The following is a 13,901-nucleotide window of genomic DNA, read 5'->3' as shown; positions in this document are numbered from 1 at the left end:
CTTTTGTGAGGTTTGCAGCAATTTTCAAAATCTTGTCTGTCCCTGTGTCAATGTTGACACTGATATTTACATGTCGATACATCAAAGTTTATATAGGTCATATTTCTATAGTTCAAAATGTCAGGTAATGGCACCCACATGATTTTGTTTTGCCAGCAGGCACATTCTTTGGCACCTGGGAACTCTACAAAACTTTCGAAGATTTATATGTCATCTCCCACGTGTAGAGAAAGCCCCTGTTTATACACTACAATAGCCACATAGTCTTAACCACATTGACTGTTGATTGAAATTCTGCTCATGGTCCAAGAGGAATACCAGGTCTTGATCAACGGACTCGCCTTGAAAAGTTTGTTCCTTATTTTACGGTTACCTTCAAGTCTCATTGAGGTTGTGCACTTGTCCGTATAAACTGTCCTGATGCCTCTTCAGCCTTAGAAAATGTTCACTGTAAACAGAATTCTTGCAGAAAGGTTTTATCATTATTGTATCAGTGAATTTCGAGGAACTACACTATGTTGAGTGCGACACATAGGTTCTAAGTGGCTACGTGGAAGCCTGTTAATACAGACTAATGTATCTGAAAAAATAAAGCCCACTCACTAAAAATATGTGTTAGGTTGAAAGCAGGTACTGTAGCCAAAACTGTGGCATGTGAGAATATGGAAGGAAACTACCAGGTACCACATCCATCCTCCGCTAGCTCTGGCATATGGGAGCACGAGATTTTTTGTCAAAAAAAGATTTTCTTCACACACGCCACATTTATTTCTGACGCATTTGAGCAAAGTAGGCCAGAGTTTGCCTGCTCTGGAGGTAGACTATGGTTGCCATTTGGCCGAAGCGAAACATCTGCTCAAACGCGGCTCCGCAAATCAGAAACGGGAGGGATGAATTCTATCCCGCTAGAAATCAAAAGAGGGATTTGGGAAAACAGAAAGCATGTAGGTCCTGTGTTGGCAGGATTTTCGTAACATTTACTGTGTAAAGTATACCGTGTGGGAGAAAACGCGCATTATTGATGAGATGAATGGAAAACGAAGGTATGGTCAGAGTGTTTCTTTCTTCAGAGCCTGTGGCTTTGTTTTTGGTTTTATTCTTTAATTGAGAACTACTTTGGCACTTCACACTCAACAGAGCCAGTAGAATTCCTTCCAGGAAGTCTTGCTTTAAATAAGGTAAATTGCATGTGTTTTCTAAGGAGAGCTTGTTGTTTCCCTGTTCAAGCAGTGCCATGGGGCAAAGTGTCTACATAACGTGGGACCTTTTGGAGCTGAATGAACACTTGTTGACAGTTATTGACTTAGAGACTGTCAATCCTCAGAACAAACAACAGCCTCAACAATTCTCTTATAGACTGTCGGGTGGAAATTTACACTTTCTCCAAAGGATTATAGTTTCCTTAATTGATAGTTCAAATAACAAGTATTTTATAATGTAATTAAAAAATGGCACAAGATGCAATGGCTTGAGATTTCAGGATGGCATGATGTGCGCATTCAGCTGGGACTCAGATGTGTGGTTATGGTTCTGGCTCAGTTATAACTAGCTGTATGATCTTGGTGAGCCATCTGGGCCTCTGTTGGGTTAGAGATAATCAGTAAGGTTCCTGGTCGTGTTGATATTCAATGATTCTATGATCTATAAAACTGAATGATGACAGGAAAGCAAAAGGCCATCTTGGGGGCATCATCCTGCCGATAAATTCAAACTTAAGTAAAAAACATCATGCTCTAATAAGTAAGGCCACAAAGTCTAGCGAGTTGACATACGGCAGGGCTAACGGAGGCTCTAGGGTGACACCCTGAAGGGTTGTGGGGGGAGGGACGTGGCCCTCTTCTTGGCGTAGTCTGTCAGAGGAAGTAGCTTTGGACTGGAGGACACCTTTTGATTAGATCCCTGGTAGCAAGGCAAAGTAGACTATTGGGTAGAGATGGGCAGGTCCCCCACTTTACTTCTTCACAGTAGATCCTGTTATCATTGGCGGTAGCCCCAGAGGTGTGTGATTCATTTAGGTGGCTGTAGGTTTAGGAAAGAAAGAGCCTAAGTGCGGCCACTGGGTAAGTGTTGGAAAGCCTTCTCGGCCACGCATCTGCTCCCGTCCAGCCGACCCCGAGTCTCTCCTACATCACCCTGATCTGGTTCAACTGCTGTGAAAAGAGGAAGGGTGAACCACCAAGTGGCTGGACAGCACGGCCTCTTTGGAGCAGCAGTTCTCAGGAGGTCAGATGATCAGCCAAACTTTCCAGACGCTGATGCCTCTGTCCCCCCTTTCCCCATGGAACAACTGCACTGATTGTTCCTCTGATGCCCATCCATGAAACTTTTGGTTAAAAGGTGAGTAAGTTCTCGGGATCTAATGTTCAGCTGATGTATAGGGATCTAATGGTCGCTATAGATAATGGCACTGTACTATATACTTGAAATTTGCTAAAAGAGTACATCTTAAGTGCTCACACACACACACACACACACACACACGCACAAATGGTTACCATATGAGGTGATGGATGTGTTAATTGGCTCGACTGTGATAATCATTTCACGATATATACGAATATCAAACCATCACTTTGTATACCTTAAATATATACAATTTTTAAAAAATGTTTAGTTTTGAGAGAGAGAGAGAGAGAGAGAGAAAGCGTGAGTCAGGTAGGGGAAGAGAGAGATGGGGACAGAGGATCTGAAGTGGGATCTTTTGCTGACAGCAGAAAGCCCGATGTGGGGCTTGAACTCATGAACCATGAGACCATGACCTCAGCCAAAGTCGGACGCTTAACCCACTGAGCCACCCAGGTGCCCCAATATGTACCATTTTTATTTCTCAATTATACCTCAGTAAAGCTGAAAGAAAGAAGAGTATGTCAAAGCATGAAGGACTTATCAGTGCCTTCCACTTCTTGAAAATTGAAAGGCAGAGCAGCTGAAAGTTTACTGTAGGCAGTCATTTTATTTTTTTCTAATGCCATTGCTAAGGATTTGATTCTTAGCAACTTAATAGAAAAATAAAGGTTTCACATGATGCTAAGAACAAGGAAGCTTTAAACAAACACACTGATTTAAAACTCTTAAATGTTTCAATATGAAAATCAATAACCTGAATACTTTCCAAAAAATGATTACTAAGTAAAAATAAGTTTGTATGTCCTAATATTATTTTGACAGGATCCAAACTTGCAGCTCCTTAACCAGACTCTGTACCCCACGGCGTGTGCGCCCCTTTGCCAAACAAACAGAAACAGAAACAAAAACAAAAACAGAAACGTGAAGGAAAGCCCTACAAACACAGCCAGTGCACTTAGCACAGCTGATCTCACCTGAGCAGCCTCTGACACAGCAGCCGGAGGGATAAAGAGAGTAGGCATTTGTAGGAGGCTTTTTACCGTTTACAAAGCACTTTCAGAGACATTAGGTTCCCTCTCTCTGGCCACCGGGAAGATGCTTAACTTCCTTCTGGAATCCAGCCCTTCAACCTTGCAGAGTGGGCTCCAGGAATAGAATCTTGGCACTCACATGCTGAATGGGTTTATGAGAGCTGCCCAGGGACAGGGCTCTGAACTCCAGGGAGCAGATTTCCCAATCCCCGGATCAGGATTGGAGATGATTGACCTGGGTAATCGAGGCGACTCTTCGCTTTGCCTCTCTCATCATTATAAGTTACCAATCTGCATTTGGTCGCGGACGGAGGTGGTGGGTGGCAGGGGGCGGGGGGGGGGGTGTTGTCTAAAGGGACCTCAAAACAAGGAGCCCTAGAATGTCCGAGCGGGAGTGTTTCCAACTCCCTTAATCTGTAGACAAGGGGATGGAACCCTCAAGAAGTCGGGAGAGAGCTGCAGACTCCGTTGTACAGCAGCAAGGTCTACGCAGAAGAGAATTCCCCAGTGCGGTCTCACAGCCAGGCCACCGTGCACTCCCCCACAGTCAGCCTAAAGACTGTCTCAAACCTAGATTTCTAATCTCCAGGAAAAAGACCCATCTGAGTCTCCTTAAATGATGAAGCAAGAATTGCTCCACCATCTTCTTGTTTCCTGTGGCCGGACTGACTTTCTTTAGTCTGAGGGCATCGTTCAGCCAACTGCCTCTCCCCCAGGTCAGCCACGGTTGAGATCCGGGAAATTGCACCATGAGAATTTTTGTTTTTTAATCCAACAGTTAACTGATGCCAATGCAGCCCCCAAGTTCCAGAGTGGTAGAGCCCATGGCAGTGGGAGAAGGAGAAGATAATGGTCCCTTCCTCGCTTCCTCCCCACTCCCCACCCCCCGCACCTACAGTGAGAGGAAAGCCTTTGCTCAAGTAGAGTGGAGGCTGTGGGGCAGCACGGATTAGACCTGAGCCTTGGCAGCAATCCAACTTGGGGACGACACCTGGCTGTGGCACTTAGGAGCTCTGTAACCCTGGGCAAGTACTCAGCCTCTGAGAGCCTCAGCTTCCTCTTGCAAGATATGCATAATAGTAGCCCCTACCTTGGAGAGTCCTGGCAAGGAGTACATGCAATAAGGTAGGTAAAATGCTTAGCATAGCTCCTGGTCCATAATAAAAGCTCAGTCAACATCATCTCTTTATTCTTATGCTAAAGATGTACAAAGAGTCACAGGAATGTACCACAGAAAATCGTGACAGCATCACCTTCACTACCGGACACCGAATTAAGCAGTGATTAAGCAGTAAGATAAAGTTAACGGGAGTGGATATTTAGGACCCAGTAGGCACCCAGAGCCAGGGACTATGGAAGATTTCTGAGATGGGGTCACCGTCTGCAATAATCAGACAGTCCGAGAGTAGGGACTTTCCCTTGTGATACATGATTGAGGTCCAAAGTCAAAGTGGTAGAACCAGAAGTTGGGAAAAATATTACACACGTGTATTCATGAGGCTCATCCTAAATTCAGAGGGCTGTCCCGATCTAATTTCACATCGACTCCTGGGATTGCCACCCTCACAGAGAGCGGGTGGATAGACCCTGCAGGGACTCGCTACACGTCAGATCCCGTGCCGGGCTTTGACGACACGGACCTGGGCCCTGCCCTCATGTGGCTTCCAGTTTCTGGGAGCACTTGCACGGAACAAATACAGATATTCTGAAGTTAGAAAGGGTCGAAATGCTCCTTCGACGAGAATCATTCTGGATTGTCTCGCCCACATGTGCTAACGGCCTCAGATTCGGAGAATCACACTGGTCCCTTCCAAACTCATGACAGCACCAGGCCGCTCTACCGAGGAAAATCCAGTTGCGGAAGGTGATGCTTCCCAAATGGAGCCCATGGAATTCTCTCAAGCAGGCTTCCTCAGATGAGTTGTTACCCTGGTCAGGATTTCCTCCTAGAGAGAGTAACTGGGCCTGACGCACACCAGGTCGGAAACAAATGCTTAATATTCTAAGTGGAAATCGGAGGCGTGACAGGATGACATACGTATCACACGATGTGTTCATTTCTTGGAACCGACATCAACAGTGAAACTTTCTTAAATTAATCTTAACTGTAGACGCTATCTACCAGAACCTGTGTGATGGTGCCTTTACTCCACCTGTTAAGAATCAAAGATTTCAAGTTCTTTGAAATGAAGATTAGTACCCGGAGGCTCCAAATTAAATTCCTTTCTTTAAAAGTAGCTCAAGTCAGGGGCACCTGGTGGCTCAGTTGGCTAAGCATCCCACCTCGGCTCAGGTCGTGATCTCAAGGTCCGTGCGTTCGAGCCCCACGTTGGACTGTGTGCTGACAGCTCAGAGCCTGGAGCCTGTTTTGGATTCTGTGTGTGTCTCTCTCTCTCTCTCTCTCTCTCTCTCCCCCCCTCCCCTGCTCATGCAGCGTCTCTCTCTAAAAAATAAATAAACATTAAAAACATTTTTTTTAAGTAACTCAAGTCAAAAAATGTCCCTTTGGAAAGTCTGAGAATTGGCATTCTTACACAATCAAGCATCTTAAAAAATGATTTCTGGTTTTACCTCAAGAGATTGAGTCACGAAGTCTGTTTTGATTCTTTTCTCTCTGAAAAGGTGGCTTTCTCTTGGGCCAGTGGCCCTCCCAGGAGGTTCTTTGGGTCAGGGTTTTTGAATACGGGGGTTCGGTGAGGTGTGGAGGGGGCCTGGTCACAGAGAATAGGAGAAGCCAGCAGAGAGAGGAGGGTCCGAGTTGGAGAGGCTGCAGCTTCTGGAATATTGGGTTGAACTAAGAGTGGTGTGGCCAGATCAGAGAGGGGCTTTTCCAGGCAAAGCCCGGACCGCAGCCTGGCCCAGAGGAGTCTTCCGTAGCTAAGATGCCCTGGGGAGTGGAAGAGGAGGGAAGTGAGCTGACCCCAGGGAGTAGGTGGCTGAGCCACCAGTCTGACGGCAGCGGTTGGCTCTGCCTGCGGACAGCCTTTTTCACGTTCTGTTGCTACTGCCCCCCCTGCAACCTGCCTTCCCTTTCCTCCCGCCAGCGCGCCTGAGGAAGCGTGGCTTGGAGGCGTATCTGCAGATCCATAAGGAGCTGGCTTGTAAGGCTCTGGGGCCCCATCAGAGCCCGAGAGGGGCAGGAAGACGAGGAAGGGAGAAGGCCAGCTGCTCCCCACCTGGGAGCCGACAATGCCAGTGAGTGCGTGCTGGGCCTGGGCAGCCTGGCCAGCCTTGGGGACAGCCCGGCCCCTTCCTGCTGCCAGTCTCAGGCCCCCCCTGTTCCAGGAGGGTGGCTGGGAGCGAGCCCCTTCCGCCCAGTCCAGCCTTACCCCCCCCCCCCTCCTGGTTTCGATCTCGGGAAGAGAAAGCCCCCCGTCCCTTTTCTGAAGCAGCGGCACACCCCACTTGTCTCTTCTCTCCTTCCCGCGGGCACTTCTGTGCCGAGTGCTGCCTCTTGCTGGCTCCTTCTGCTTCTGCTTGGTCCTCCCGCTGATTGGGAAGAAAGTGCACCAGTGGGGTGATGGGGGGGCTGCAACTCTTAAAGGAGCAGCTTTATTTCGGTAGGAAATGTATTTCCCCAGCACTTTGTGTATATATTTTTGTCTTTCCACAATCAATATAATCTGGTGAGAAAAGTGAATACAAAGTGACCATTATCACCACATTTAAATGTTAATTGTAGACGTTCTGGTTTTCCTCTAAGGATTTTCTAGCAGATCGAGCACTGGCCCAGGCAACAATCATTATTAGCAATCAAATCCAATTTGGGAGTCATTTACTGAGGGCACAAAGGTTGGGGGCCACGGATCTGAGCAGGGCAGTCCCTGCCGCCTCAAGGGCTCACAGGCTAGGGCTGAAGACTGGAATTCCCACGAACAAACAAGCCCCAGAGAGAATCTGAAAATCGCCTGCACCAATTTTGCCCATAGCTCTTCTACCCTGGAGTCTTTGACCAGAAGAGTTCGCAAGAAGCCAAACCGATAAGACGATTTGAAATGTTGTCTTCCCATGGCTGCTCGTTGGGCTGGTGTGCAGTCAGCTGGTATTTGTAAAGAACTCGGTTTTGTGCAAAATAAACATTTGAGCAGGGCCTTCAGTGGATGCTGGTGTAGCCATCTCAGTGCCTGGTTTCTGTGTGTTCCTGCCGTGCTTTCTTTGTCACACAAAGATTGCAAAAGAGGTGACCCTCCGGCCCCTTGGAGTTCAGATTCTGGAGTTCAGATTCTGAAGGCGTCCATTTCTTCAAAGCTGTGGCACTCTACCTCATTTAGCCGCACACGGGCTTCCCAGAGTCTGGGTCCAGTGCAGTTCCCCCTCTAGGAGAAATGTCACATCTTGAGCAGAGTATCCAGTCTCAGTGCCTCCGTTTCTGAGGCACTGGTGGGGGGGGGGGGGGGAGGAAAGCAAAGCTATCTGGATGATTTTGAGAATGTGAGATAATATTAGGGAAGCACAGTCACACAGAAAGGAGAATGGCCAGAGTCGCAAGAGCCAGATGGCCGCTGGATCAAGTCTGTTTTTACGGATGAAGAAAATGAGCCCCAGAGAAGAGACTTTGCTCAGTCACAGAGTCGCTGATAGGATCAGAACTGGCACCTTGCTCCTACTGCTGTTCCTAAGAGAGTCCTAGACTTAAGCTTTCAATAATGCACTTACACGATTCCCTCTGTATAACCACACGAAGGAGGCAAGCGAGATGTCCGGGACCCCAGAGTACTACCTTTCTTGAAACGCCACAGTCGCGTCCCGCCCCTTCCGACACCCCCGGTCCGTTTCGAGGCCAGGAAGCCTTCCCTGAGGGCATTGGCCAAAGGGAGGCACCCTGTCCTGGAGCGCCACTAGAGGCTTGCGCGAGGGAGGAAACTGCACCTGGAGAGGAAGATTCTCCGGCCAGAAGGGAGCCGGGCCGCCGGTGGGTGGGCTCGTGGGCACACATCCAGCGCCTTCCCCATTTCCCAGAGGAGGAAAGAGCATTAGTCCTCTGGCCCGGGCACGTGGCGGCTGTGCGGGGAAGGTGGTGGTGCAACCGAGTTTCCCAGCGTCGTGACCCCGCACCCAGAGTTCACGCAGGGGCCGCCACTCACGCCCACCCTTGCAGCCCACGGGATCCAGGGCCCGGAGCTCGCCGACCTACTGGGTGCGCACCGAGCCCGGCAGCCTGGCACGGCACTGCGGCACGCCCGGTGACACGATGAAGGTGACCGCCTTCTCCTTCCCGGCCCCGCGTGCTCTGCGCCGCGGGCCCGAGGGATGCTCGGGCCCGCCAAAGTTTGCTCCGGCGCTCGGGAGCCGGAGCAGAGTCCCCGGGGCTGCGGGGGTCGACCCCCGTCCCCGCGGCGGTTAGTGCGCTCTTTTCTGGTTCCAAACAGTAACTCCCGCGGTGGGAGTGGGCGGGGGCTCGGGGGGGGGGGGCTCCCTCCTCGGAGCCTGTGCCCCGAGCGCCCCCCTCCCCTTCCCGCACCCCTGCGGGGCCGCCCCTCGGGCTCGGGCCAGGGTCCCCAGCTGGGCGGCCGCTGTCACCAGCTGATTTTGACAGGGTGGGGGGGTCCCGGGCGGCGCGGGCGGGCGCGGCGAGCCCCCTGCCAGATCCCGGGCCGATAACGTGCCGGCTCCATGTCGCGGCTTCGGGCTGCCCAGGCTCCGCCCCCTGTGAGTGTGTAAGTGTGTGATGCTGCCGCGGCCGCCGCCGCCGCCTGTGCAGCCGCCGCCGCCGCCGCCGCCGCTGCCGCCCCGGCTGCCGCGCCGCGCCGCGCCGCCGCCGCTACCCCGGCCGCCCCCGCCGCCGCCGCCGCCGCCGCCGCCGCCGCCCCGCAGCCCGCCAGGCGGGCGGCCCCGCCGGCCCGAGCCCCCAGCGCCTGCCGCCGCAGCGTCGGGGCGCTGGGCGCGCGGGCAGCCGCGGAGCGAGCGGACCCGAGCGGGCGGCCGGGCACTCGCCCGCCCGGTGCCACCGCCGCCGCCGCTCCGGAGCGCAGGACCGGGCACCGCCGGCGCCCGCCGCCGCCGCCGATGCGGCCTGGGCACTTTTAGCCGGGCGGGAGTGCCGGAGAGCCGGGCCGCCGAGAGCAGCGAGCGAGCCGCGCCGAGAGCCGCGCCGACCCGCCGCGAGCAGGGACGGACGCCCGCCCGCCGCCGCCGCCGCCGCCGCCGCCCGGCCGCTATGGATCTATTCGACTTTTTCAGGGACTGGGACTTGGAGCAGCAGTGGTAGGTGTTGATCTCTGCCTTCTCCTTGCGACGCGGGTCCCCCGGCCGGGGCCGGGCTTTTCGCCTTTGTTAAGAGGAGCCGGGGCTGTGGTGGGGGCGCCCCAGACGCCCTCCCACTTGCTCCCAGCCACCTCTGGCCCCGCCGCCGCGACTCCTCTCGCGCGGGTGCCCGGGGGGTGGTGGGGGCGGGGGAGGTGGCGGCCGCGGGTGGGATGCGGGTCCCGAATGCGTCGTGTGGCGCTCCAAGTCGGAAGAGTTGCCTGTGGCCCGGATGGGAGCCCGCGCCGCCCACGGGCCGAGCCGCACGACCCCCGCGGGGATCTTCCCTGCGCACCCGCCGGCCCGGCCCGTCTCCCGGCGCACCGGATCCCGCCCGGCCGAAAGGCTTCAACTTTCCAGGTGTCGAGCGCCGGCGGCCGGCCGCGGGGACCGGCAGCGGCAAGGTGCCGTCGGCCGCCCTCCGCCGTGTCCGCGGCCGCCTCCCCCGCCGCCGCCGCCGCCGCCGCCACCTCGGTCCCCGCGCGGCGCGCACACCTTCCTCCGCCGCTCGCGCAGCCCAAGTTCCCCGCACGCGGGTGCCTGCTGGCCTCGCGGGCCGCCGAGCGGGGGACCCCGGGTCCGGGCCGACTTCGGCGTTGGCTCTCAAGGCAGGGATTTTGAAGTTAGTCCCCCGAAGTCTGCTGCTCCGACGTTTGTGCACATTTAATTACCGGCCGGACCCCTGTCCGCCCCCACTGGGAGGCAGCCGCAGGTCTGTGTGATGGGCACCCAGCTCGGATTCAGAGGGTTAGTCGGCTCTTCCCCAAATACTGTAAACTTGTCGCTGAGCGCGTTTTGAAAGATGGTGCAAAGGTGACTGAGGAGCCGGAAAGTTGTTACTCACCGCGTGCCGTGCGCGCGCGTGTGCATAAATAGTGATATACATATCTATTAACTTTTTAAAAAACTCCACCTTCTGCCACAGGCGTTATTGTTGTTAATCCGTCACAACATTTTAACATACCAATTGCCGCCCCCCCCCCCCCCCCCCCCCGCCACAGCCTGTGGCTTGAGAAGGGGTGAGGATGCGGCGGCAGCGATTTACAATTGCATCTTGGTTATTGCCTTTTTAAATGTAGTTACGATAATCTACAATACGGACCGGTGGTGCGAAATCTTCTGCGATGTTAAACTGCTAGCAGCCGTTGGCTATGAATGCTGTGTATTTTTACAAGGATTTCCCTTGCTGATGTGATATTTTAGGCAATTTCCTTCTTTAGAAAAGGGTCATACTCTTAGCCAATAGCTTCATTATGCCAATCGTGAGCCCTTTAGTTGCAAATCCAAGATAATCAGAACTTAAATACATTTTCTTTTACAGCAATTCCGGGTAAATCCTTGCAGCCACAAATTACACTGTATCAGTATTAATCGGTAAGGCATTTTTGATACTATGCACGGTTTTATCAACCCTGCAGAAAAACATTCTGTTTCGGTTTTTAATAACCGTGCTGTTATTTAAAAGTAAAGATCACAATAAAATTACTCCTCAATTAAATATTATGCTCCTGCACACAGCCTTTACTCTGCTTCACTAATTTATTTTGCAGACAACTGATAACCACAGCATTACCATTTGCATACAATTTGCCTAATATATGGTGTGGGTAACATCATTAATTTAACAGACGTTGTTATAATTGATTTCGTGGGTGTAGTTCAAATGTTAAACATATCCAAGGTATTAGGTTTTAAAAAAATGTGTTTCTTATATTGTTTTAATTTCAGTTTAATCTTAGACACATGCAGTTGCATATTTAAAGGGGATGGGCTCTTTTGATTTCTTTTTTCAGAAAGACACGCCCCCCCCCCCCCCTTTGGGGACTATCATTTCTTTTATTAAAGAAAAGGCAAAACCTTTTTCCTCCAGTTTTGTAACTATGCCACATGCAGACTTGGACACTCTGTGGATATTATGTGAAATACGGACGAATTAGTGTAACATATCTGCATAAATAAGCTGGCCTTTTCCCTCTGTGCCCACGTGCCAGGAAAATTTCTCCTTCTTACTGTTTGATTGCGAGGGGCAAACTTCCTTCTGAATCTGTTTGTAAACATTTGTAATGTGGGTTGTGCATCTGTCTTGAACCCCCCCCCCCCCCAGAAAAAAAGGAACATAAACATGACAATAGCGGATGAACTAAAAAAGCTTCATACTGCCTTGAATGGAAATCTGTACTTTTCCAAACTCTGCGACATGGACATGTAGAGCACAGCAATTATATGTTCATTACCTGTTTACTTCCTTTCCTGGGGAGTAAGTAGCTGCTTAGAGTGCTGGCATCCATTCTTCCCCCTCCCCCCAGGAGGTCCAAGGAAAAAGGCTTGGGCCAAGTTAAGGGTCTCATTTACATAGTATCTTTTCTCAACCTTCACTTGTGGAACTGAAAACTCTGAGCTGCCTCTGCTGGAACCCTAGATGTCTGACAACAAATGGATCAGGCCAGCTACAAAACAAACTCATTTACCTAGACTTAATGAAGGAAGACTTTACATACACAGGCATATGTGTTATTTGCAAACACTTGACTACAGTAAACAAAAAGTACATGCCCATTTACAAACACATTTGTCAGAATGAATGCAAATGGGAAGGATGGGGCATGAAAGACGACGTGCCGGGTCTGGGAGTGCTGTGTGCCTAAAGGAACATATCCCTGGACTTCACAAACTGCCCGCGTATCTTCATGGGTGGTGCTCTGGACTCGACGAAAGGGCCAAAGCATAAGTTCTTTAAGATTCTTGGATGAATGGGCAGTGTTCACCTGCGTCTGAATTTCATATGAACCATTCTGTGAAAGAAGAGGAAGGTGCAGGTGTCTGTCTGTGTGCACCAAACACACCATTGCTCTCAAGTAAAAGAAAAAAGAAAGGAAGAAAAAATGAAATTTTACAGCTTGAGCCATTCTATCGACTTGCCTCTGGTAACTCAGTAAATGAATTCTTGAGGTGTCTGGAGATCTTGTGGCGAGATTTGGCCTTGTTTACCAGCGGTGGGGATGTCATTAATCCCCATTTAAGAGGGGCTAAAAGCAAACTCGGAGGGGCTACAAAGTGTCCCGCCTTTCAGTCCTGTGAGCACCCCCCGTATTGATTAGGTATGGCTTTGTGACAGGCCAAGGTCCTCTGTGGCGGTGTTTATCTTTTCATTATTAAAAAAAGAGGGAAGGAGAGAAGGGCCCACAGATAGAGACAGGGATGCATCCTTAAACATAAAAAATGGAAAGAAAGCCACCAGGCTACCAAAATCAAAGTGTGAAAAAGTCTAGTGAAGATTGTGGTGAGGCACTTGTGACCCAAGGCCGGCAGCAGTGGTTTGTAGTTTTTAAGTGATGTCTCACAAGTAGCCTAATTAGAGGCCAGCTCGCACACGGGCAGTTACACAGGAAGAGACTTAAACTCACTAAACCGTTATATAAATAGAAAGTTCAAAGGTCTGTGTGGGCTGTCAAGGCTGGGAAGGGGCCATGTGCAGGCCAGGCTTCTCCTCCTCCCGCGAAGGCGGCCCCGGGGGCCTGCCCCAGCGGCCCCTGCCTTCCCCAGCCCTCCTCGACCCTGCGGGGGAGGGGGGAGACCCTGCTCCGCTCTGCAGACAAAAGTGAACTGTTTGACGTCCAGCCGGGCCCGGCCCGTGCGCGGCAACAGCCCGCCAGCCACCGCCAGCCGTGCGCTCACAGGTCTTCCGAGGCCCCTCCGGCCGCAGTCCTGCGGGAGCGTGGCACAGACCTGCTCCTACGTGGGAAGATGTGGGAGGGAGAGAGCGCGCGCCAAGGGGTGGCAGCACCGTGGGGGCGGCGGGGCAGGGTCCTGTTCAGACCCCGGCCTACAGGTTGCCAGGGTTTGTCGTTCTCTACCTGCGTCCATTTGTCTCCCCCCTCTCTGTTTGGCATCCATGAAAAAGGAGCCGGTTTGCGGTCTGTTTTCTTTGCTAGTACAATATGCATTCTCCAGAGTGCGTGAGCCTTCGTTCAGCAAACCGTGGCGGGGGTTGAGGCTCTTAAGGGAGTGTATGGATGGGGAGGCTAGATCCGAGGCCGTGAAATTAGCCAGTGCTGAGGTCTCCTCCGCAGCCCCGCCAAGCCCTCCAAAGGATAAAAGCTATCTCGGTAAATCTGAAAAAGGCACGTCTATTGGACAAGAAAGAAAATTGTCTCATGTTAGAAATCAGTTTAATGATACATGAATTGTTTTGCTAATGATTCAGTCAAGCGTTTAACAACTTTAAAATATACAAATCAAGATTGAAAATGACTACCTCAAAAATGAATCTGTCATTATAGA

General features: G+C 51.6%; 1 protein-coding gene across 8 annotated transcripts in view; it reads left to right on the top strand.

Moving 5' to 3' along the window:
- The first annotated feature begins 9,191 nt into the window (after nucleotides 1-9,191).
- Nucleotides 9,192-13,901, top strand: part of AFF2 (ALF transcription elongation factor 2) — a 458,181-nt gene continuing 453,471 nt past the window's right edge. For all 8 annotated transcript variants that reach the window (XM_081792749.1, XM_081792747.1, XM_081792745.1 and 5 more), the window contains exon 1: nucleotides 9,192-9,581. In XM_081792749.1, coding sequence (XP_081648875.1) covers nucleotides 9,535-9,581 — 47 coding nt within the window. In that variant the 5' untranslated portion in view covers nucleotides 9,192-9,534. The remainder of the gene's footprint in view (nucleotides 9,582-13,901) is intronic.

This window comes from Panthera onca, chromosome X (genome assembly GCF_046562875.1).
Source record: "Panthera onca isolate mPanOnc1 chromosome X, mPanOnc1 haplotype 2, whole genome shotgun sequence".
NCBI classification, from domain to species: Eukaryota; Metazoa; Chordata; class Mammalia; order Carnivora; family Felidae; genus Panthera; species Panthera onca.
Note: the sequence above shows the minus strand (reverse complement) of the source record. Positions and strands in the feature narration are given on the sequence as shown.